The sequence below is a fragment of the Phaenicophaeus curvirostris genome, unplaced genomic scaffold (genome assembly GCF_032191515.1).
Source record: "Phaenicophaeus curvirostris isolate KB17595 unplaced genomic scaffold, BPBGC_Pcur_1.0 scaffold_71, whole genome shotgun sequence".
NCBI classification, from domain to species: domain Eukaryota; kingdom Metazoa; phylum Chordata; class Aves; order Cuculiformes; family Cuculidae; genus Phaenicophaeus; species Phaenicophaeus curvirostris.
In genome coordinates, this window is record NW_027206693.1 from 52,177 (window position 1) to 77,439 (window position 25,263).

Sequence of the window (25,263 nt, forward strand, 5' to 3'; positions counted from 1 at the left end):
GAGATCTTGTTGGAGCTGCCCTTCTGTGAGAAGGTGGACACGTGGCCTCCGGGTTGGGTGATGGCCAAGCCTCACCTGGGTCAGCCCCTGTTCCCTGGCGTCAACGAGTCCGACCGGGTTCTCTTCATCTGCCCTGAGGCGGGTGTCATATCCTACTGGTTCCTGGCAGCTCAGGCCACCAGGTGAGGCCACAGTGAAGCCAAAGGGGAGGAGAAATCACCGAATCAGAGAATCATTAGGTTGGAAAGGACCCATGGGATTGTCAAGTACGTCTTCTCCTCGCCAGACCAGTTGGCGGAAGTTAACGTCTACTGGGTGGCTGCTCCCAACAAGGAGGTGCAGGCTGAGTGCCGTGACTGACATGAGCTGGTGGAACAGCTCAAGAGGGTCCTCACCTGGGACCCACGAGAGAATCACGCCCAGCATGGCCCTCAAGCATCCCTTCATCTCCTCGTAGCAGGTCAAAGTCTGCCTTCAAGGCCACCCGGCGCTACCAGCTTGGCCAAGAGGACTCGAGGGCAACCGAGGAGGACATTGGTACGGTTGAGATCTTCCCTGGCAAGGAGCTTCCTCCCCTCAGCCATACCAAGGGAGGCAAGAACTAGATGGATCTCCAAGCCACTGCCCCCACATTTGACGATGCCCAGCGTCATCACCAGCGGGCCGGGATGGAGCCAGCTGCTAGAAACCAGCTCTTGGTGAGGTCAGCTGGTGTAGCCGCCACAGTAGCACCATGGGCTTCAGTGGCATCAAGGGAACCCACTCGAGGGAGCTACCTGCAACCCTTCCTCTTCCTTGCCTTCACTGGGGGATCACCGGCTTGGCACCGAATGTGGCCAGGGATGCACCGGGACGCGCTGTGCCAGACGCTGCCAGCACCGCTTCTGCCAACCGCTGCGCGATAAACAGTTTGTCATGGCTCGGTGTCGCTCCTGACTCTTTGCCAGGGCACCTTTGGCACCGAGACGCCCAGGGCTTCTTGGCTTCCTTCCCAGTGCCGGCACCAAGGCGTGGTGCCAAGCCCCGCCCCCCACCTCAAGAACAAAGTGCAAAGTCCAGAAAAATCCGGTGTTTTTTTTCCCCCAAACTGGGGAGGCCGGATTCGGCAACCTAATGTGAACCACAGCGGCTCTGCCACCGCTCAGTGTCACCGATGTCAGCACTGTACTGGGAGCTCCAATCCCGGTCAAATATCACTTGCAATTGGTCCCGAACGGTGCTGGTTCGGCTCCCAGTCTGGTTCACCACCAGCGCCACTCCTGCCGTCTGGATGAAATAATCGCCGGACCAGTTGGATGTCCCTGCATGGAGATGGCCCAAAAATCACCCCCGGGTCACCGTCACTGTCACCCAGTGGCCCCTGGTGCAGTGGCAGCACCCCTGGTGTGGTGCTCACCAATATACGCCGCCTTCTCCGTCACCATGTACTTGTTGTGGTTGACCCGGGCGTAGGGGAGCTGTGCTTGCGCTGCCGTTGCCGGCACCAGGAAAAGCCGCTGTGGGAAGAGTGAGGAGGCCCTTGTTGCCCGAAATATCGCCCGGCAGCACCGCCCCGGCCATCCTGTGATACCCACCACCTCCACGCTGTAGCGGGTGCGGTTATCGGCAATGGCGGCGAGGGATTTGAGGAAGGGGAACATGGTCGCTCGGCTGTGGTGCCAACAAGCCACCAACAGGCGGACCTTGACCCGTCGTTCGAAGACGGCTTGCCGTAGCCGGTTATCGATCGCCGGCCAAAACCTGCCAAGGGAAAGCCGGTTGGCGTTCCTGGCACCAGCAGCCCGGGATCAGCGTCGGGACCAGGCAAACCTTGCTGGGTGGGAGAATTCCGTGGTGGGGAGGTAGCTCATCACCGCCACGTCCACAAAGTCCTCAGCGGCGTCGATGACATCGAGGAGGGCGCCGAGATCCTGGGTGCGACCGACAGCACAGAGAGCCGGCGGCGAGCTCTGCCGGAATTGGTGGAGAGCCGTCAAAGCCCCGGCCCGGGCTGAGCGAAGCTGCCCTGGCGGATTGGGGACGTACCGAGAAGTAGACGGCAGCGTCAGTGCCATTGAGCTTCAACTCCAGCGGCGTCTCTGCGTTGAAGGTGGTGGAATAATTGGCCGGCCACGGCACTGGGATGGAAGCACCGGGAACGCCGAGAGCCCAATAAGCTTCAAAGATCTTCCCTAAATCCCCGGCCAAGCAGCTGCAGTTGTAGACAGCAGCACCAAGCTCCTTCACCTGCAGCCGGCAGCATGGCGGCACCGTCACGTCACCAGATGGTGCTGCCTCACTCAATGCCCGTCCTACGGCACGGAGCACCCGGCGATGGGGATGTTGGGTTTTTGGGCAGCCCTGGCACCGTTTGGCACAGGTTCAGCCCCATCTGGCGGGGCTGCTCACCTGGGTCAAGGACCTCCAGTCCATGTTGGCACTGCCAAGGTAGAGGTGGGTGCCGTCGACGAGCCAGAACTTTGTGTGGAGGACGCCACCAGTGAGGCGCGGCATATCAACGACACGCACTGCGGCTCCTGCATGAAGTGTATTGGGCGGCTCCCGCACCAAATTCCCACCCGAAAATCCCACTTTTGGGGGCGATTTCCCTCTGCCCCCCACCTCCCGCCTCACTCACCGCTCTCCTCCAGCGCTCGGAGATCGCTAAGCGGCGATTTGGCCGACGGGCGGCTGACGGCGATGCGGACAGCAATGCCGCGCTGGGGCAATTGGAGAAGCTCCTGAAGGACTCGCTCCCCCTGAAGCAGCGGGTTGAGGCCAACAAAAAAGAAGCCGAAATGATTAAAAATGGGAGGAAAGTGAGAAAACGGAGCAAGGTCAAAGATGACGCCAAGCCAAGCACGGCAGTTGCCACACTGGAAGGACGGGACATCATCCAGAGGGACCTGGATAGGCTGGAGAAGTGAGGTTGTGAGAATTTCATGAGGTTCAACCAGGCCGAGGGGAAGGTCCTACACCAGGGTCGGGGCAGTCCATGGGCTCAATCCAAGCTGAGGGGATGGGGAGCAGCCCTGAGGAGAAGGACTTGGAATGCTGGGGGAGGAGAACCTCAACAGGAGCTGTTGGAACAGGTTGAGAGGAGGCCACGAGGATGATGCGAGAGCTGGACAACCTTCTCTACAAGGCCAGGCTGAGAGCGTTGGGCTTGTTCAGCCTGGAGAAGGCTCCAAGGAGACCTCAGAGTGACCTGAAGTGGCTCCAGAAAAGCTGGGGAGGGGCTTTCTACAAAGTCTTGGAGCGATGGAACAAGGAGCAACGGGGACAAACTAGAGAGGGGCGGATTGAGACTGGAATTACGGAGGGATTTCTTCAGTTTGAGGGTTGAGGTTGCCCAGAGAAGCTGTGGCTGCCCCATCCATGGAGCTGTCCAAGGTCAGGTTGAATGGACCTCGGGCAGCCTGATCTACCGGGAGGTGTCCCTGCCTGTGGCATGGGGTGGAACTGGATTATCTTTAAGCTCCTTCCAACCCAAATCTACCAAATCTACCCAAATTCTACGATTCCACAGAAAAGGCAGCCAGAATTCCAGCATCAGACCTGGTCGGCGGAGGGTTCCTGCGTCTGCGTGTCCTTGTTGGTCATGGTCCAGTAGAAGGAGGCGATGTCCAAGCGACGGGTGGTCATACCCAGGAGTTTCATCCACACCGAGAAGGTGGACGGATTCGGCATGGAGCCGTTGCCGAAAGCCATTCCCTCCGGGATGCTCTCCACCAGGACGATCCTGCAGTGACACCGGTGAGACGGCATCACCAAGGCTCTTGGCCAAGCATCCCCTCCCTGGTGGCTTCGTCTTACCGGCATGTGTCACCACAGGAGCCAGCGGCGGCATTGGCTTCAGCAGTGGCACCAGCATTGCTGAACAGGACCGAGCTCAGCCGGAGGTGCAAGAGGAGGAGGAAAGTGAGAAGGAAGAGGGTGAGGAGGACGGCGGTAAACGTGGAGCTACGGGAGCGCTGATGGGGAGCAGGCAGCTGAAGGCATAATTAAGGAATTAATAAATTAAAGGCATTGAAAGGTGCCCGGACACTGGGGGCATCCAGCATCAGATGGCAACAGATCAGGCACCGGCAAATTGGGGCTGTGGGGGGCACTGGGATGGGTCAGGGATTCATGGGGCACCCAGTTTGGGGCACTGGGATGGGGCAGGGATCTATGGGGCTCCCAATTTGGGGCTGGGGGAGGCACTGGGATGGGGCAAGGATCTATGGGGCACCTTGTTTGGGGTCGGGGGGGGGGCACTGGGATGGGGCAGGGATGTATGGGGTGCCCAGTTTAAGGATGATGGGGCAGCGGGGTGGGGCAGGAATCTATACGGCACCCAGTCTGGGGCACGGGGTTGGGGCAGGGATCTATGGGGCGCCAAGTTAGGGGCTGTGGGGGGCACTGGGGTTGGGCAGAGATCTATGGGGCACCCACTTTGGGGTCCAGGGGAAGAACTGGGATGGGGCAGGGATCTATTGGGGCACATAGTTTGGGGCTGGGGGGGCCACTGTGATGGGGCAGGGATCTATGGGGCACCCAGTTTGAGGGCGGGGGAGGAACTGGGATGGGGTAGGGATCTATGGGGACTCCAGCTAGAGGCACTGGGATGGGACAGGGATCTATGGGGCACCCAGTTTGGGGCCGGAGGAGGCGATGGGATGGGGCAGGGATCTATATGGTGCCCAGTTAGGGGAACTGGGATGAGGCAGGGATCTATGGGACGCCCAGTTAGGTGTCAGAGAGTGCACTGGGATGGGGCAGGGATCTATATGGCGCCCAGTTAGGGGAACTGGGATGGGGCAGATATCTATGGGGCGCCCAGTTAGGTGTCGGGGAGAGCACTGGGATTGGGCAGGGATCTATGTTGTGCCCAGTTTAGGACTTGGGGGGCACACTGGGATGGGGCAGGGATCTATGGGGCACACAGCTTGGGGCACTGCGATGGGGCAGGGATCTATAGGGCACCCAGTTTGGGGCTTGGGGGTGCACTGGGATGGGGCAGGGATCTATGGGGTGCCCAGTTTGGGGGCACAGGGATGGGGCAGGGATCTATGGGGTGCCCAGTTTGGGGGCACAGGAATGGGACAGGGATCTACGGGGCGCCCAGTTTGGGGTCGGGGGGGACTGGGATAGGGCAGGGATCTATGGGCTGCCCAGTTTGGGGAACAGGGATGGGGCAGGGATCTATAGGGCACCCAGTTTGGGGCTTGGGGGGACACTGGGATGGGGCAGGGACCTATGGGGCGTCCAGTTTGGGGTCGGGGGAGGCACTGGGATGGGGCAGGGATCTATGGGGTCCCCACTTTGGGGCGCTGGGATGGGGCAGAGTGCTATGGGGCGCCCAGTTTGGGGCACTCGGATTGGGCAGGGATCTATGAGGGCGCCCAGTTCAGGGCACTGGGATGGGGCAGGGATCTATGAGGCACCCAGATTGGGGTCGGGGGGTGCACTGGAATGGGGCAGGGATATATGGAGCTCCCAGTTTGGGGCTTGTGGGGGGCACTGGAATGGGGCAGGGATCTATAGGGTGCCCAGTTAGGGGAAATGGGATGGGGCAGGGATCTATTGTGCACCCAGTTTGGGACTTGGAGGGCACACTGGGACAGGGCAGGGATCTATGGGGCGCCCAGTTTGGGGTCGGGGGAGGCACTGGGATGGGGCAGGGATCTACGGGGCGCCCAGTTTGGGGCACTGCGATGGAGGACGGATCCATGGTTCACCCAGGCTGGGGCACTGGGATGGGGCAGGGATCTATGGGCCATCCTGTTTGTGGTCGGCGGGGGCTCTGGGATGGGGCAGGTATCTATGGGGCACCCAGTTTGGGGCCAGGGGACGCACTGGGATGGGGCAGGGATCTCTGGGGCGCCCAGTTAGGGGCACTGGGATGGGGCAGGGATCTAAAGGGGCGCCCAGTTTGGGGTCAGGGGGGAACAGGGTTGGGGGAGTGATCTATGGGGCACCCAGTTTGGGGCTTGGGGGTGCAATGGGATGGGGCTGGGATCTATGGGGTGCACAGTTTGGGGATGGGAGGGGGCACTGGGTTGGGGCACAGATCTATGGGCCGCCCAGTTAGGGGCTGTAGGGGGCACTGGGATTGGGCAGAGATCTATGGGGCGCCTAGTTTGGGGTACGGGGGAAGAACTGGGATGGGGCGGGGATCTATGGGGCACATAGTTTGGGGTTGGCGGGTCACTGGGATGGGGCAGGGATTTATGGGGCACCCAGTTTGGGGTCGGGGGGGACTGGGATGGGGCAGGGATCTATGGGGTGCCCAGTTTGGGGCTCTGGGATGGGGCACGGATCTATGGTTCACCCAGTTTGGGGCACTGGGATGGGGCAGGTATCTATGGGGCGCCCAGTTTGGGGTCGTGGGGGGCTCTGCGATGGGGCAGGGATCTATGGGACGCCCAGCTTGGGGCCAGTGGAGGCACTGGGATAGGGCAGGGACCTCTGGGGCGCCCAATTTGGGGCACTGGGATGGGGTAGGGATTTATGGGGCACCCAGTTTGTGGTCGGGGGAGGCACAGGAATGGGGCAGGGATCTATAGGGTGCCCAGTTTGGGGCTGGGGGTCTCTGCCTGCCCCATACCTTCCCATGGGCGATATCGGGCTCCATCTAGACGCCGCGCTGGAACACAACAAACCGGTTTCGCCCCACGCCGCGTGGGCCCCACAGCGCAGCCGCGAGCTTCAGGGCGTGGAAGGCGGAGGGCTGGACTGGGTTTAGGACCAGGAACGGGGTTAGGATCTGGTTAGGGACCAGAACCCAGGTTTATGACCAGATTTATGACCAGAACCCAGGCTTAGGACCAGGTTTGGGACCAGAACCGAGGTTCAGGACCTGGTTTAGGACCAGGAATGGGGTTAGGATCCGCTTTAGGACCAGGATCAGGTGTAGGAGCAGAACCCAGCTTTAGGACCAGCTTTAGGACGGGTTTTAGGCCCAGCTTTGCCGCCCCGCCGGTTCCCGTCCCGCTCCCCTCGCCGTCGGCTGAGGGCGCCGCTCTGGCCGCCGCCGCCACCGCTCTCTATGGTTTTTCCCCTCTCGATCCCGGTCGGAGCCGCCGCCGCCCAGAGCGTCCCTTCCTCCCAACTTCCGGCGCTCGTTGATCGTCACTTCCGGTGCGGGATTGAGGGGGACGGAGGTAGCGGAGAGGTGAGGCGGAGGGTGCTTCTGTGGGGCAGGAGGGGAGTCTGTGTTGGGCAGGAGAAGGGGGTCTCTGTGGGGCAGGAGTGGGCTCTTTGTGGGCAAGAGTTGGGGTCTGTGTGCGGCAGGAGGGGGTTCTCTGTGGGGCGGGGGGTGTGTCTCTGTGAGGCAGGAGGGGGGAGTCTCTGTGAGGCGGGGGGAGTGGTTCTCTGTAGGGCAGGAGAGGGGTCTCTGTGGGGCAGGAGTGGGGGGTCTCTGTGGGGCAGGAGGGGGGGCTTCTCTGTGGGGCAGGAGGGGGGTTCTCTGTGGGGCAGGAGGGGGGGTTCTCTGTGGGGCAGGAGGGGGGGTTCTCTGTGGGGCGGGGGGGGGGTTCTCTGTGGGGCAGGAGGGGGGGGTTCTCTGTGGGGCAGGAGGAGGGTTCTCTGTGGGGCAGGAGAGGGGTCTCTGTGGGGCAGGATTGGGGGGTCTCTGTGCTGCAAGAGAGGGGTCTCAGTGGGGCAGGCGCTTTTCCCCCATTTCACACCTCGCTTTTCCCCTTTCCCGCCCCGCTTTGATCGTATAGTGAATATAACATGAAATAATACAACATGACATAAGATAATTTTACGTAACATAACATAAAGTGACGTTCTTGCTGGGTTTTGCACCCAGGATGTGGCAGCCATGGGTGTCCATCCAGACTGGGGAGTGAGAGGCTGGAGAACCTCCCTGTGGAAAGGGACCTGGGGGTTTTGGTTGGTGACAAGGTGCCCATGAGCCAGCAGGTGGTAGCCAAGAGAACAATTGTGTTCTGCCGTGTGCCAGCACGGCATTGCCAGAAAATCGAGGGAGGGGATTATCCCCCCCTGCTCCGCACTGGTGTGGCCCCACTCAATGACTGGGTGCAGTTTTAGGTGCTGCAGGATAAAAAGGATCTAAAGCCACTGGAGAGCATCCCGAGAAGGTGAAGGGTTTAGAGGCGAAGTTGTATGAGGAGTGTCTGAAGTTACTTAGTGTCTTCAGCCTGGAGAAGAGGAGACTGAGGGGAGACCTCATCATGATCTGCAGCTTCCTCACAGGGGGAGGAGGAGGAGCGGGTGCTGAGCTCTCCTCTCTGGTGACCAATGACAGGACCTGAGGGAATGGCAAGAAGATGCCAGGAAAGAGTTAGGTGGGACATTAGGGAAGGGTTCTTCTGACAGAGGGTGGTGGAGCACTGGAACAGCTCCCAGGGCAGCAGTCAAGGCTCTAAGCCTGATAACATCCTAGAGGTGCTTGACCAACGTCCTCAGGCACATGGTGTGGATGTTGGGGTTGTCCTGTGTAGGGACAGGAGTTGGAGTTGATGATCCTTGTGGGTCCTTCGAACTCAGGACATTCCTTGATTCTGTGATAACAAAATATAATTGGGACCTACAGGAAAGCTGGGGAGGGGCTCTTGACCAGAGAGTACAGGGATAGGGCAAGGGGAATTGTTTTCACCTGAAAGAGGGGAGATTGAGGTGAGATCTTAGAAAGACATGTTCTCCTGTGAGGGTGAGGAGGCCCTGGCCCAGGTTGCCCCGAGAAACAGTGGCTGCCCCATCTCTGGAGGTGTTGAAGGCCAGGTTGGATGGGGCTTGGAGCAACCTGATCTAGTAGGAAGTGTCCCTGCCCATGGCGGGCGTCCCTTCCAACCCAACCCATTCCATGATTCTATGGTTCTGTAACGATGTGATGTGATGTAATAACATAATGCATTTTAAGATATGAATTACCTAGAATTATATATTATTATATGTATATACTATGAAAAACCAAAAAGATGAATTAAAAAGGTAAAAAGAAGTAATCTGAAATGGGAACCTGCAGCTTCTATGAGCTCCAGAAAACCAAGGAACCTCATGAGAGGAATCACTCATTGTTTTTTGTTTGCTTGTGGTTCAAAGGTCCTGGCAATCACTGGCCTTGAAGTGGAATTGGGCCAAAACTACACTCTGCAATGGAGCTGAAATGCCTGAAAATCCTGCTGGCCACAGAGCTGAAATGTCTCGTCTTCACCAGCTGGTTTTCCGCTCTTCTTCTTCCTCTTCGGCTTCTTCAGTCCCTTTGCTCTCCAACCATGCATGGTCAGTTTGCGTTCAGTGATTCAGTGCAGAAAGGAGCTGTGGGTTAGTGTAGATCCCCTGTCCTCGGAAAGTAGGATTTGTTGTTTTTTTAAAGGTTATGAATCTGCAATATGATTTGGCTGTTGAACATTACAACAAATGTGAAACGAGGTGATCTGCATAAGCTGGAGTTCCAGCTGGCATCCTGCTCATTGCACTTTATACAAATATGAACATGAGCTGTGGGCAAGAAACAATAAATCTGCCCACGTTTTGCTGCCATCCGCCATTCAGAGAAGTCTTTAAGGGCAATCATGCGGATTGATTTAAAGTGCAAAATTGCTTCTTTTTGATCGATAAAATACAAAGGCACCTGCAAAAATCCTTTGAAGGTTTTTATATGACGTCAGACAAGCCTCCACGGTTAAAAATGAAAATATATGATTTTGAGTATTTTATTGTGGGTTTATTTCATGGAAGGATGTTTAGTTGTAAGTTTGAGTACTGAAAGGACTGATGGAAGTGCTCACCAAGCCCCTCTCCATCATTTTTCAGCACTCCTGGCTGACTGGGGGCATCCCACTTGACTGGAGACCGGCAAATGTGACATGCACCAGCAAGAAAGGCTGGAAGGAGCATCAGTCTGTATGAAGATGACAAGTTGAGCAGAATTTTGATTTGCTTGAGGGCAGGAAGGCTCTGCAGAGGGACCTGGGCAGGCTGGATTGATGGATTGAGGCCAGTTGTATTTATTTCAGCAGGGCTGTTGGCAGGTCCTGCACTTGGGCCACAGCAACCCCATGAAGCTCTCCAGGATTGGGGAAGAGCAGCTGGAAAGCTGCTGGGCGGAAAAGACTCTGGGGGTGCTGGTTGACAGGGGCTGAGCATGAACCAGCAGTGACCCAGGTGGACAAGAGGGTCAACAGCATCCTGGCTTGGATCAGTCACGGTGTGGTCAGCAGGAGCAGGGAAGGGATCATCGCCGAGTACTCAGCACTGGTAAAGCTGCACCTTGCATCCTGGGTTCAGTTTTGGGCCCCTCACTCCAAGAAGGACATTGAGGGGCTGGAGCACCCCCAGAGAAGGACAACAAAGCTGGTGAAGAGTCTGGAGAACAAGTCTTAGGAGAGGCAGCTGAGGGACCTGGGGTTGTTTAGCCTGGAAAAGAGGAGGCTGAGGGGAGACCTCATCACTGTCTACAACTGCCTAAAGGGAGGTTGTGGTGAGGTGGGTGTTGGTCTCTTCTCCCAAGTGACAGGTGATAGGATGAGAGGGCATGTCGTCAAGTTGAACCAGGTTCATATTGGTCATCAGGACAAATTCCTTCTTGCTTCCTGGTGAGAGAGGGAAGATCCTGGCTTGCAACTCCAGGCATCTTCAAGGCAGCTGCCCAAGGAGCCTCTTCTCCGTAGTCAGAAGATCTGTGCCCCACAGCCCCCACTGCCTCCTGCCAGAGGGTTTCCGTGCGGGACTGGGGGTGGCAGTGACACTTTGCTTCTGCCACTGCAGCATCAGGCTGCCCTCAGGTTGCTTCTGCCCTGACTCCCACACTGCTTTGTTTGGAGAGGAAAGCAGAAGCAGAGGACCTGGCATGTCCATGATTTAAACAGTCCCCCTGGGAGCACTGCGACCTGGAGCATGGCGAAGAGAAGTGTGGCAAAGAGGTGCGGGGCAGTTTGAGTGGCAGTTCGAGCGGGCAGGGCGAGAAGGCAGGGCGCAGAGAGGACCTAGAGACTGGACAGAAGACACCGAAGACCATGGTGTCCACCTGGCAGAAGATTAAAGCTTCTCCGTGTGCTGCAGTAGGCAGGGTGGATGCTGCCACCCAGACAGAGCCACAGTGGGTGCAGCAGCTCCCCAGACCCTGGGCTGCAGGCAGTGCCCCCTCCCACACCAGCTCGTGCCTCTGTTACTGGCTCCACTTGTGAAAGCTGCACTCAAGTGGGTGAACTCCTTCACATGGTGGAGGAGTTAAGGGAGGAGGTAAAGAGGCTGAGGACCATCAGGGAGTGTGAGAGGGAGACAGACCAGTGGAGTAGTGCCCTCTCACTAACTCAGCAGCCTGCTGGAGCTGGTGTGTCCCAACATCATCCACCTGCAAACTGCAAGGTTGGGGGAACAAGAGATGGGGAATGACAGCAAGTTCCTGCCAGACAAAGGAAACCTGCTCCCCTCGCCCAGACACCAAAACCCCAGATCCCCCTGGTGAACAAGTACCAGGTGCTACAGGTGGAATCCAACCCTGAGGATGAGGATGATGGCTCCCACAGCCTAGAATCCTTCCCTAGGCCACACCATCCTCTGATGAAGATAAAAACATCCTCCATCAAGAAGAAGAGGAGGGTGATTGTTGTCGGTGACTCCCTCCTAAAAGGAACGGAGGGACCCATTTGCAGAACAGACCCACTCCACAGAGAGGTCTGCTGCTTACCGGGGGCATCAGGGAAGGAGGTAGCTAGAAAACTTCCTTCCCTGGTCCATGAGACAGACTACTGTCCTCTGATAGTCCAAACTGGTAACGATGGTCTAGTAAACAGAAAGACCAAAACCATCAAGAATGACTTCAGGGCCATTGGGAAAATGATGGAGGGCTCTGGGGCACAAATAGTATTCTGCTCCATCCCAAGGCTAAATAGAGAGGAGCTGGAAGTCAGCAAGAAGAATTTGGTTAATGCCTGGCTCTGAGCCTGGTGTGAGGAGAGGGGCTTTGGTTTCTTTGAACATGGGGTGGCTCATGCACCCCAAGGCTTTGTTGCTAAGGATGGGACACGTGTGTCTCCTAGGGGGGCTAGAGGCCTTGCTAAAATCCTAGCTAAGCTCATAAATGGAGCTTTAAACTAGATGTGAAGGGGGAGGGGGTTGAGACCAGGCTAGACATGAACGAGCCTGGATGTGGGGCACTGGTGATTGGGAGAGGGTGTGCTGGTGTGGACCACCAGTACCTCACCACACAGCAAGTGGAGGAGAACAGACCTCGGGGTGCTAAGGGAGATACGGGCACTCTGGCGCTAGCTACTCCAGTTACCAGGCAATTGGGAATGAACTCTGTTCCCTCTAAGAGGGCTGAAGGCTCGGCAGCTCAGCTGAAGTGCATTTACACCAATGCATGCAGCATGGGGAATAAGAAGGAAGAGCTGGAAGCTGTCGTAGGGCAAGGAGCCTATGATGTCGTTGCCATCACAGAAGCATGGTGGGATGACTCATATAACTGGAGTGCAGCTATGGTCAGGTACAAGCTCTTCAGGCAGGATAGGAAGGGCAGGAGAGGAGGCAGGGTAGCCGTCTTCATAAGGGAGGACTTGGACTCCGTTGAGATGGATTGTGGCGATCAGGAGGTTGAGTGCCTGTGGGTTAAAATCAGAGGAGCCCATAAGAAGGTAGATTTTGTGATGGGAGTCTGTTACAGACCACCCAGCCAAGGAGAAGCAGCTGATGAGCTCTTCTATAAACAGCTGGGGTTAATCTCTAGATCAATGCCTCTCGTTCTTGTGGGAGACTTCAATCTTCCTGAAACCTGCTGGAAGTACAATAGGGCAGAAAGGAAGCAGTCTGGGAGGTTTCTGGAGTGCGTGGAAGACAACTGCCTTGCACAGCTGGTGAATGAACCAACAAGGGAGGGTGCCCTCCTGGACCTGCTGTTTGTGAACAGAGAAGGCCTTGTGGGGGATGTGGCAGTAGGTGGACGCCTAGGACAAAGTGATCATGAGATGATAGGGTTTTCTGTTCTAGGTGAAGTGAAGAGGGTGGTTAGCAGGACGGTAGCATTAAATTTCCAGAGGGCAGACTTTGAACTCTTCAGAAGGCTGGTTGGCAAAGTCTCATGGGAGACAGTCCTTAAGGGCAAGGGAGCCCATGAGTGCTGGGAGCTCTTCAAAAAGGAAATCCTAGAAGCTCAGGAGGAAGCCATCCCAGTGTTCCAGAAAAAAAAAAGCCGGCAGGGGAGAAAACCAGCTTGGTTGAACAGAGAGATCTTGAGTGATATCAAGAAGAAGAGAAACGTTTATGGGCTCTGGAAGAGGGGACGGTCCTCTTGGGTGGACTACAGGAGGGAAGTGAGATTGTGTAGGGAAAAAATCAGAAGGGCTAAGGCTCAACTAGAAATCAGATTGGCAAAGTCTGTGAAAGATAACAAAAAATCCTTCTATAAATATATAAATAATAAAAGGAGGACTAGGGAGACCATACAGTCCCTATTGGACGCAGAAGGAACAACAGTGACGAGATGAGGAGAAGGCTGAGGTACTTAATGCCGTCTTTGCCTCAGTCTTTAACTGTAAAGAAAGTTGTTCCCTCTGTGGACAAACCCAGGAGACAGAGAGCAAAATGAGGCTCCCATGATCCAAGAGGAGGTGGTCAGAGCCTTGCTTGCCCGACTGGACACCTACAAGTCTATGGGGCCGGATGGGATTCATCCAAGGGTGTCGAAGGAGCTGGTGGATGTGGTGGCCAAACCCCTTTCCATCATCTTCCAACAGTCCTGGAAGACTGGGGAAGTCCCACTGGACTGGAGGCTGATGTTGTGCCCATCTACAAGAAGGGTCGCAGGGAGGATCCAGGGAACTCCAGGCCTGTCAGTCTGACCTCAGTGCCAGGGAAAGTCATGGAACAGGTGATCTTGAGTGCTATCATGAAGCACATGCAAGAGAACTGGGTGATCAGGCCCAGTCAACACGGGTTCACAAAAGGCAGGTCTTGCTAAACTAACCTGATCGCCTTCTATGACAAAGTGACTCGGCTGCTGGATGAGGGAAAGGCTGTGGATGTATCTTCCTGGACTTCAGTAAAGCCTTTGACACAGTTTCTCCCAGCATTCTGCTTCGGAAATTGTCACCTCTGGCCTGGACAGGTGCACACTTTCCTGGGTGGAAAACTGGTTGGATGGCCAGGCCCAGAGAGTGGTGGGAAATGGAGTTAACTCCAGCTGGAGGCCAGTTTCAAGTGGTGTCCCCAGGGCTCAGTGCAGGGTCCAGCCCTGTTCAATGTCTTTATCAATGACCTGGATGAAGGCATCGAGTGCACCCTTAGCAAGTTTGCAGACGACACTAAGCTGGGTGGAAGTGTAGATCCGCTGGAGGGTCGGGAGGCTCTGCAAAGGGATCTGAACAGGCTGGACCGCTGGCCTGAGACCAATGGCATGAGGTTTAACAAGGTCAAGTGGCAGGTCCTGCACTTGAGGCACAACAACCCTGTGCAGGTCCAGACTAGGAGAAGTCTGGCTGGAAAACTGCCTGGAGGAGAGGGACCTGGGGGTGTTGGTTGACAGCCGACTGAATATGAGCCAGCAGTGTGCCCAGGCGGCCAAGAAGGCCAATGGCATCTTGGCTTGGATCAGAAACGGAGTGACCAGCAGGTCCAGGGAGGTTCTTCTCCCTCTGGACTCGGCACTGGTGAGACCGCTCCTTGAATCCTGTGTTCAGTTCTGGGCCCCTCACCACAAGAAGGATGTTGAGGCTCTGGAACGAGTCCAGAGAAGAGCAACAAAGCTGGTGAGGGGGCTGGAGAGCAGGTCTTACGAGGAGGGGCTGAGAGAGCTGGGGTTGTTTAGCCTGGAGAAGAGGAGGCTGAGGGGAGACCTCATTGCTCTCTATAACTACCTGAAAGGAGGTTGTGGAGAGGAGGGTGCTGGCCTCTTCTCCCAAGTGACAGGGGACAGGACAAGAGGGAATGGCCTTAAGCTCCGCCAGGGGAGGTTTAGGTTGGACGTTAGGAAAAAATTATTCACAGAAAGGGTCATTGGGAACTGGAACAGGCTGCCCAGGGAGGTGGTTGAGTCACCTTCCCTGGAGGTGTTTAAGGCACGGGTGGACGAGGTGCTAAGGGGCATGGTTTAGTGTTTGATAGGAATGGTTGGACTCGATGATCCGGTGGGACTCTTCCAACCTGCTTATTCTATGATTCTATGATTCTAAATGTCTTGATATCAGTATATTTAAATTAGTTTTAATTTTAGTTTTGGTACTGAGAAGTTCAAGGCCAGGTTGGAGGATGCTGCAAGCACCGCGACCCAGTGGGAGGTGTCCTTGCGCATGCAAAGGGGGTTTGGAACTGGATGATCTCTAAGCTCCTCTCCAACACAAACCATTCCATGCTTCTGTGATGTGTTTCTATGATTCTACCACTACCACTGGTACTAAAACAAGCTCTGGCACCATCATGAGTGTTAGTGTGAGTGTTATTGATAGGAATAGTGTGAGGTTTTATTGTTTTTATTAAAGCCATCTTTTTCCGTCAACCTTAAGTACTTTTTTCCTTTCCTGATTCCCCTTTGTGATGAAGAGTGAGACAAGGATAACCAACTGCTTCTCATTGTTTGCTGCCAGATCGCAGGGGCTGAACTGGGACACCTTGTGCCCCCATCTCACACACAGGGTACTCAGAGACAGACCCTCCCTGTGCTCACGCAGCGGCTGCACAGCAGCAGTCAGAGGGTCTGTGTTCTCCTGTTGCCGCCCCCAGAGCTGAGGTTGGTCACACTGCTCTGCACTCATCTGAGATGCCCCTCACCACAAGGAATGGACACAGAGACCTTAGGTCCAAGGATGCACATGCCAGTGCTGCACACAGGCAGTTTCCAAGGGATGTTACTCTCAAAGTGAAGTGACCTTGAGCCTCTCTCTGCCCGACAGGCCTTCACAGCAACCCCATGGATATCATCCCTGTCACACAAGGGCCCATTGCCTGTCCCTGTCTGTGATCGCAGGATGGCCACAACACAGGAGTGGGACCAAGCTCAGAGCACTCAGACTTTCCACCAGCACAAGGGCTGGAAAGGAGATCTCAGGTGTGAAGAGAGCAGCTCTAGAAAGACTGGGTGCTGGTCATCCCTGGCAGTGCGCTGAAAAAGCCAAATGTGGTTCTTGAGGCAGGACAACTGGAACTGATGAGCATCCTTCTATCACCTTGTTAAACTAGTTCAAGATCTGGGAGCATAAGAAGCTGCCCACTGATTCCTCATGTTCTGGAGGCACCACTCGGTGCCACCCAAGTCACACTTCTGGGTCACATGAACCACTTTTCAGTTCTTATTGAAACTATAGATTGTGACAGATACCCAGGTGACAGGTGGCCAATACTTTGTGCAGTAGCTCTTTGATGTCTCCCAACTCTGATGGCCCTACGTGTCTCACAGAGGAATCACCACACCGTTCTGTGATCTGCCCATGGTTGCGCCAACTCACGCTGTTGTCTCTTTGTAGCATTTCAGATTTAGGGATCCTGGTAGGAAAAGGCCTCACTGTCTTGATCCTGGCTCTGCTGGACACCCTAAAGGGTGCAACCATAGCTTGCTGGGACCCAGCTTTACAGAAGTCCAGATAGATCACATTCTATGCTTTAAATTAGTGCAATAATCTCATTTTAAACACCCAAACATGATGTAAACCACAGACAGTCTGATCAAGCTCAGAGCCCTCAGGCTTTACAGCAATGCAATGTCTGAGGAGGAGAGTGTGGAAGAGGAGAGAGAACAGCTCTGAGGGATCAAGCGCTGGTGCCTGGCAGTGCTGCTGTGCTGGGACTCTTCCCCTGCACCCATGCCCACAGGAACTGTCCTTGCAGTTCCAGAAAGGTCTTGGAGAAAAGGTATCAGGAAACAAAAGGTAATGAACACCCCTTTATTTTATTAAAAGACAGAGAGCAGAGCTCCTCATGTACACAGCCTATCAATAAGAGAAGAAGATAGTAAATTAAAAACATGACGACAACATTGTCCTGATTGAAAAACCAGCAACACCACCAAAAAAAAAAAAAAAAAAAGCCAGTCTGGGTCTGCCATGAGTTGCATGATAACTGTTGTGCAGAAAGTTATGAGTTGTTCATTGCTTCAGAGAACCATCCAGTTATCAGTTTCCTCATTGCACCCTTGAGCTGCTGGTTCCTCAAGCTGTAGATGAGGGGGTTCAGTTCTGGAGGCACCACTGAGTACAGCAATGACACCACCAGGTCCAAGGATGGAGAGGAGATGGAGAGAGGCTTCAGGTAGGAAAACCCCACAGTGCTGATAAAGAGGGAGACCACGGCCAGGTGAGGGAGGCACGTGGAGAAGGCTTTGTGCCGTCCCTGCTCAGAGGGGATCCTCAGCACAGCCCTGAAGATCTGCACATAGGACACCACAAGGAAAACAAAACAGCCAAAGACTAAAAAGGAACTGCCACTAAGAAGCCAAACCTTCCTGAGGTAGGAATCTGAGCAGGAGAGCTTGAGGATCTGTGGAATTTCACAGAAGAACTGGTCCACAACATTGCCCTGGCAGAGGGGCAGAGAAAATGTACTGGCTGTGTGCAGCAGAGCATTGAGAAACCCAGCGCCCCAGGCAGCTGCTGCCATGTGGACACAAGCTCTGCTGCCCAGGAGGGTCCCGTAGTGCAGGGGTTTGCAGATGGCAACATAGCGGTCGTAGGACATGACAGTCAGAAGAGAATATTCTGCACCAAACAAGAACAACACAAAGAAGACTTGGGCAACACATCCCATGTAGGAGATGGCCCTGGTGTCCCAGAGGGAATTGGCCATGGATTTGGGGACAGTGGTTGAGATGGCGCCCACATCAAGAAGTGAAAGGTTGAGGAGGAAGAAGTACATGGGGGTGTGGAGGTGGTGGTCACAGGCGACGGTGGTGATGATGAGGCCGTTGCCCAGGAGGGCAGCCAGGTAGATGCCCAGGAAGAGGCAGAAGTGCAAGAGCTGCAGCTCCCGTGTGTCTGTGAATGCCAGGAGGAGGAACTGGGTGATGGAGCTGCTGTTGGACATGTGCTGCCTCTGGGCATAGGACACTGTCCAGGAAGGAGAAGAACCTAACAAGTTAGGAGAGACTTCTTTCAGCAAAATCAAAGAAACATCCCACAAAACCGCCCCCAGCAGTGTGCCTGTGCACTAAGGAAAACCTTTGGCAGGTCCCTTTCACAAGGTCTGGATGTTCCGCGCTGAGGGTGTCCCAGGGAGCAGGAGGCAGTGATGTGGGCTCTGCAGGAGTCCGTCCTGCCCTACAGCAACCGAGAATGGAACACAGGGTGATCTCGGGATGAATCCACTCCTGTTATCAAAGGGCTTTCCAACACTGCCCCTCCCCATTCACACGACTTAAGAGCAGAGCTGAGGGGATTTTGGTTTGTGACTTCTGTCCTGGTTGCCTCAACACAGCTTAGGATTGTTTTGATGCAGAAACTCCTGGCTTTTCCTCCTCACTCCAAGTGAAATCTCCTGGGTCCTGACAGGCAAACCGACTGTCCCTTCATGCAGAGTGAGCACAGCCAGTCTGTCCATCAGCCCTGGTCTCAGCTGACCTATTCTGGAGAATTTTTGCACTCGAGTGTTCCCAGCCAAAGAAACTGGCACTTCTGGGAGCAGAGGAATCCATTTTCCCAGTGCAGATCTCCAAATAGCCTCACCCCATCCTACTGGAGGGGGATCTCAGCTCTCCCCTCCCAGCCAGGGACACAGAGGGCTCATTGCTGCTTCCTCCACACAGACGATGAGCAGCACTTCCATGGCTTTAGTGTGATGTGTCTTCCCCGTGGGACTGCCAGATGACACCGAGACACCATGGGAGAGCTCTGCCCTTCTGGAGGGCAGCCTGAAGCACAGCAGCACCCTGCAAGCAAAGAATCAAATGTCACAAATGCGAGATGTCCTGTAAGGAGAATCTGCTCATTTGCGTTGCTTGAACCTGTCAGTTAGGAGAGGGATTTGAGTCTTTACTCCCATGGCTACGCCTGCATGGCAGGACCCACAGGACTGGTCTTTGAGCTACAGCTTAACCCAAACCCCATCCCAGAAGGTTCGGGTGAGCAAAGACAGGAGGGGGAAGAGGGAGACATGCACAGCACTGCTGCAGAGGGAGCCAGCAGAGACACAGACAGTCAGGGGGTTGGTAATTTCTACTTTGAAGTGATGAGGGTGCTGAGGTTACTGACCAGCCATGGCCTGAGGAGAAGAGGTGAGACAGCAGAGGGCAGGTTTGCTCCATCCTAGATGTCTGCACTGCAGGGGGTGGCAGGGAGATGACCCAATACCCCTTCCCATGGTGTTAATGGAAGCAGATCCTTTTCCATCCCTACCCAAGTCTCTGCTTTCTGGATCTTGTCGCTGCTGGGAGCTATTTCTCTGTCCCTGGATCTCCTCCCTGTCTGTGCTCGCAGAGTCCACCCCACACACAGTGTGCTCAGCTCTGCCCTGCAGACCCCTCCTGGCAGTGGGGCCCTGCCCAGGGGCATCTCTGGGTGTGCAGGGGCTGAGGAGCAGCTCACACAAATCCTAACAGGAACTGGAGTACCAGTGCCTTTCAAGAACAGAGAAATAAATTCTCATCCCCAGTGCCCCCTCCAGCCCTAGCACCAGGAGTGGAAACCTGAAAGCACAGAATCCATCACTTCCAGGTAGATGCTGCCTCAATGTCATTCTACAAAAAGACCCTCTGCAAGTGCTGTGGGGGTGACCTGGAGCTGTGGGAGTGACCTGGAGCTGTGAGCAGCCCTGACACACACAGCACCCTCTGGAGAGCAGGTGGACCCTGCCCTGCCCTGCCGGGGGTCGCTCCTTCCCCCCACAGGAGCGCAGGGAGCTTCCTGGCCGGGAGCTGAAGGACAGCCCAGGGCACCCCTGGCTGTACTCGCAGCCCTCACAACCAGTCCTTTGGGGGTGCAGTGGAGAATCCTGGCTGCAGAACGGTGTCTCTCTCCTCTGCACTAGACAAACTCTGAGAGTCCTCCTCATGGATTCCAAAAGCTGTGGCACATGCCAGTTTTATGAGATCTTCCCAGGAACTGTGACTGCACTGCCCTGCACCCAGAGACTTACTGTATTTGTGACTGTGATGATTTCTCCCGGAGAGAACACTCAGCTCTGCTCCTACTCCAGATTGCTGTCTCCCTCAGTTATCTCTTCTTGCTGCCTGCAGGCAGTGCCCTCAGCCCTACTGGGCTTTGCAGAGGAGCTGCTCCTGGCCAGAGCTGTCTCTTTTCAGAACTGCCCTCTCGTTCTCAGCTCACGCTGTCCCAGGAGCCCAGCCCAGCTCAGCGACAGAGGAGCAGCCCAAGGCAGCGCTTTCTCTGCCCGCTCTGGGCTCCCTCGAGGTGTCCCTGGGGCTCCAGGGAACCTGCTGAGAAATAGGCTTGAGCCAGCCCTGATGTTCCCTCCCTCAGCTGGGAAGAGACACTTCTGTCCTGCAGTGTCACAGCTCCTGTTAGAAAAATACCTGGGCAAGAGAATCGATATTTTTGTCCCATCATTAGATAGGACAGCAGGAAGGTAACAGGGAATGATCTCATTTCTCCAAGCTGGGGGGATCTGTTATGTTGATTCAATTCAGGCATTTCATCCTGGGTCTTAAGATTTGCGGCTGGAAAGATACTCAGCTCCCTTCTCTCCCAGCTGTGTCTCTGCTCTAAGCAAAGCCTTTACACAAAAATGGGGTCGTAGAAACTTGGTCCCAGGTTTCCTGATGGCAGGGAAGAGGTTGCCTGTTGCAGGCTGCAGGGCTTCAGCCCCAGTGGGCAGCAATGCCCTCAGCCTGGGGCACAGGCAGGAGGAGCTGGATCTGTTCCTGTGGGAGGCAGAGCTGGGACATGGTCACAGAGCTCAGGCAAGATGGTCTTCAAGGACAGCATCCTCCAAGTAAGGGTCCAGACTATGATTCAGTCTCAACTTGAAAGGACATTCAGGAGCCCCATGATGAGTTTTTGCTTTTTAAGAGCAGCACAGGGCACTGTGTGGGCAGTGCTGAATTTAGGAAGAGCAGGTGCAGACAGATCTGAGATTCCCTGTGTCCTCTTTGCCTCTGTCTTCCCCAGCAAGGTCTTCCAGGCCTCTGTGACTCAGGGCAGGACTCTGGAGGAGATCAGCCAGTGGTGACTGGGGATCAAGTCAGGGATCACTTGAGCAAACCCAATCCCTCCCAGTCTGTGGGACAGGAGGGGCAGCATCCCAGGGAGCTGAGTGAGGAGGATGGTCTCACATGAGGCCACTCTCCATCATGTTCACAAGGCCACGGAGATGGTGGGAACTCCCTGACTACTGGCACCACTCCCACATTACATGTCCTTTTTATAAATGGCCATTGGATGAGCAGGGGATCTAAAGGCTTTGCCCAGACGTCTCCTCAGATTCTATTTCTGGGTATGTGAACGTGAAGTTGACTCGATTTCCCTTGGGCAGACTGTGTCTCACCATCCTTCTATGACCCAACTCTTCTATGATCCAACGCTTCTATGACCTGAGTCTTCTAAGACATTTCTATGACCTGTTCCTTCCTTTTCCTGACTAAATTCTCATGTTTCTATTACTCAACTCTTCCATGACCCAAATCTTTTATGACCCTTCTTGTAACCCAGATCTTTTACCGCCTTAGACTTCTGTGAGTCATCAACTCTATGAGCCTTTTATGACTGAACTGTTCTATTCCTTCTCCATGTTATGACTCACCCGTCACCCGACTCTTTTTGACCTAATTTATATGTTCAGATCCTTCTGTGACATGAGGCTTCTATGACCTTCTATGGCTTGACTATCCTCTGACTCTTGTATGATTTAACTTTCTATGGCCCAAGTCTTCTATGATTCTTCTGTGACACAAGTCGTCTCTGCCTGACGCTTCTATGACCCAAGTCTTCTAAAACCTGATCTTCTGATGACCCAACTGTTCTATGAACAAAACCTACTATAAATTGACCCTTCTGTGACCTGACTTTTATATGAGCCATCACCATTTTTGTTGATTTCTATGACCAAACAATTCTATGACCCTTCTATGACCTAATGCTCTTCTAACTCGACATTTCACTGACACAGCCCTTCTACACTCCTAGTCTTCTATGACCTTTCTATGAACCAACTTTTCTACCACCCCACTCTTCCTTCACTTCTCTTTCATCTGACTCATCTAGGGTCCGAGCCTTCTAGGAATCAAGCCTTCTATGACCCAATTTGACTATTATTCTTCTATGGCCTGACTCCTCTGTGACCAAAATAATCTATGACTCAACCATTTTATGACCTGACATTTCCATGACCTGACTCTTCTCTCACCCTTCTCTGACCACACTTTTCCATTATCCAAATAAACTCTCATGGTTCTGTGACTTGACACTTCTATTACCCAAAAATTTTGTGACCAGACTTTTATGAACCTTCTACAACTGAACCCTTTTATTATTCCTCTATGACCTGACTCATCTCTAACTCAACTCCTCTGTGACCCATCTCTTATATAACCAGGGCCTTCCATGACTCAAGCCTTCTATGACACGACACTCCATTCTATGACCTGGCTGTTGTGTGACTGTTCTATGATGCGACTTTCCATGACCTGACTCTTCCATGAACCTTCTGTGAACAGATTCTTCCATGACCTGACAGTTTTACGATTCTTCAATGACCCAACCCTTCTCTGAACCAACCCTATTGTGACCCTTCTATGACCAAAGCTTTCTAAAATCTAAAAAATCCCACACTTCTATGACTCAACTATTCCATGGCCTGAATATTCTCTGACCCTTTTAACACCCAAGTCATCTATGACCCAGTTCTGCCATGAGAATTCTGTGACCCAACACTTTTATAAACCGTCTATGACTGCACTTCTCTGTTACTCCTCTAGGACTCAACTCTTCCATCACCTGGCACTTCTCACACACAAGTTTTCTCTCACTCTTCTATGGCCAAACACTTTTATGACCCTGCCCATCTATGACCAAACTCTTCTACAACTCCATGGAACTGTGTGAGAGCCTTGGAATCTCCCATAACTACATGGGCCTCTATTGGGCATTACATGGAATAACTGCTTCCAGTTTGATTCAGCAATGTGGGAATGTTCATGACACCAGTGTCGTCGTAGCCATAACCAGATCTGCCTGCCCAGGGTCTGGGGATTAGGGCTTCGCCTTTCTGCTTCATCAAGAAAACCAAACATTTTTCTCAGCATTACAGCTGCCTGCACAGCGCCTTTGCCTGTCTGCAATCTTGGCCATCAATTATCAGCTCTAACAAGTCCCTGGGGAGGCTTTGTTACTAACAATACTCACTGAGACCAATTAATACTTCAAGGTACTCTGAGTTCTGCTTTGGACTTCTTGAGAGCGTCACTTCATCTTCTCCAAGAAGTTGAGGTTCAACTCAATCAACCCAATCCACCCTGGGTCTCATTAAACTACAGAAAGCCTTAACGAGCTCTTTGACTGCCTGGAGATTTCCTCAGGTCTTCAAGCCTTGTACAGCTCCTTGAAGTCATTTCCCAGTGTGGTTAAAGAGGAAGATTTCAAAGTGCACCTAAGGAAAATATTTTTTAGTTTAAACTTTTATTTCTATACTTTTCAAAATCATAGAATGGTTTGGGTTGAAGGGACCTTAAAGCCCATCCAGTTCCAAGCCCCTTGCCATGGGCAGGGACACCTCCCACTGGACCAGGCTGCTCAAGGCCCCATCCAGCCTGACCTTGAACATTAACTCACCACCTCCTTTGTGAATGATTTTTTCCTAATGTCTAATCAATATCCTCCACCTTCCATTTTAAAGCTGTTCCCCCTTGTCCTATCATTCCATGTCCTTGGATAATGACCCTACGTTAATTTCTTGTGATGAAATTCAGGTACTAGGAGGCCACTATAAGGTGTCCCCGAAGCTTTCTCTTCTCCAAGCTTAGGAAGTTCCAGGAGATGATCAATATTTCTGTGGAAAATCTCGTTTGAAAGGGCATGGGATTGGTCGAGGTCTCTTGTGAGTGAAGACAAGCAAGAGTCCTGGTGCCCAGGTCCATCTCCTCAGGGCCCTCCTCAGCTGGCAAGATTTCTACCCATGGTGCTCCATGGAAATATTTTTTGACTTGTGGGCTGAGGTGAAAATAGCTTAATAGGGGAAAGAGTATAGATACAAACAAACATAAACCAAAACCAAAACACTAGCCACCTCCCTCAAGCAGACTGATACCCCACCAGTCTACTGCAACCTGTCAGCTTGAACAATAAAATTCTCCACTTCTGCCACAGCTTTTATTGCTAAGTGTGGCATCTGTGTTATGGAATCTCTCTCTGGTAACCTGGGGTCAGCTCTGCTGGCTGTGTCCCCCTGATAACTTCTTGCTCACCCCCAGACACCCACTGGGAGGGAGAAGAAGGAGCAACTCTTGGTGCTGTGCAAAGGAGACAATCGCTGCCCTCACTCTTCTGGCACCAGGATGATGCCACAGGACCCAGTGAGTCTCACATTTCAAAAGGAAAGTGGAGAAACTGGAGAGGATCTGGAGGAGGTCTGGCAGGATGGAGTTAGGAGCCACAGCATGAGGAGTGAGGGCGCACTTTGGCCTGCTGAGGAGGCTTGAGACAACCTGCTAAGTGGGTCTCTACATCTTGTGGTCCTAGAAGAAGTTAGAGAAAAAGAGAGCTCAGATGATCTCCAGTCCAGTACCAGCTCCAAGCAGGGCCAGCTCTGAGGTCAGACCAGGCTGCTCAGTCCACGTCAGCATCCACAGAGAGAGTTTAGACATCAACAAGGCACCGAGGCCACAGTTAAAAGAAAGGATTTTGGCATTTGAAGGCTCCATGGACACAGCTATCTATTGGCCACGGCTCCTGTGACACCTGGGAACGTCCACATTCTTGTCCAGAAGAGCAGGATCCTTCTTGGTTGGACAGGAGGGAAAATGCCTTTGTGTGAGTGCGGTGCAGCCCCGGCCGAGGCTCCAGGGCAGCAGGGGATTCTCCACCCCTGGGGATTCAAACCCAGCAGATTTGATGCCTCGGGATGTTCCATGCACGGGGCTGGGCTAAAGCTGGGAGAGCCCAGAGGCTTTTTCGCCTTAATGGTTCTGTGCTCGTGTGACTGAGGTGCCAGAGTCCTGTGTGGCTCCAGCTCCTCCTGCCAGCACCCCCAGGCCCGTTTTGGGGCCAGAACCCCCTCTTTGTGGTGCAGAAGCCCCATCCCATCCCCTGGCTTTGCCCTCCCTGCCCCTCAGCTTCTGCAGATCCCCCTGACCTGAGACCTGAGGCTGAACCGTTGCCTGTTAACAGTGGGGGGGGCTGGGGGACACCTCCCTTTTGGGGCCAAAAGCCTTGCTATAGGGCACAGTCCCATTCTAGG

General features: G+C 54.0%; 2 protein-coding genes across 2 annotated transcripts; both read right to left on the reverse strand.

Annotated features, from left to right (window-relative positions):
• Positions 1–925: 925 nt before the first annotated feature.
• LOC138734296 (5'-3' exonuclease PLD3-like) lies at positions 926–7,052 on the reverse strand. The gene is made up of 10 exons (XM_069881908.1): positions 6,572–7,052; positions 3,796–3,971; positions 3,538–3,721; positions 2,618–2,738; positions 2,389–2,516; positions 2,026–2,226; positions 1,810–1,949; positions 1,575–1,740; positions 1,397–1,496; positions 926–1,301 (listed from the first exon to the last, which is right to left on the reverse strand). Exons 1-10 carry the CDS (start codon positions 6,596–6,598, stop codon positions 1,111–1,113), a joined length of 1,434 nt encoding a protein of 477 aa, XP_069738009.1. The 5' UTR covers positions 6,599–7,052; the 3' UTR covers positions 926–1,110.
• A 9,946-nt stretch (positions 7,053–16,998) lies between these two features.
• LOC138734300 (olfactory receptor 14J1-like) lies at positions 16,999–17,943 on the reverse strand. The gene has a single exon (XM_069881910.1). It carries the CDS (start codon positions 17,941–17,943, stop codon positions 16,999–17,001), a length of 945 nt encoding a protein of 314 aa, XP_069738011.1.
• Positions 17,944–25,263: the final 7,320 nt, after the last annotated feature.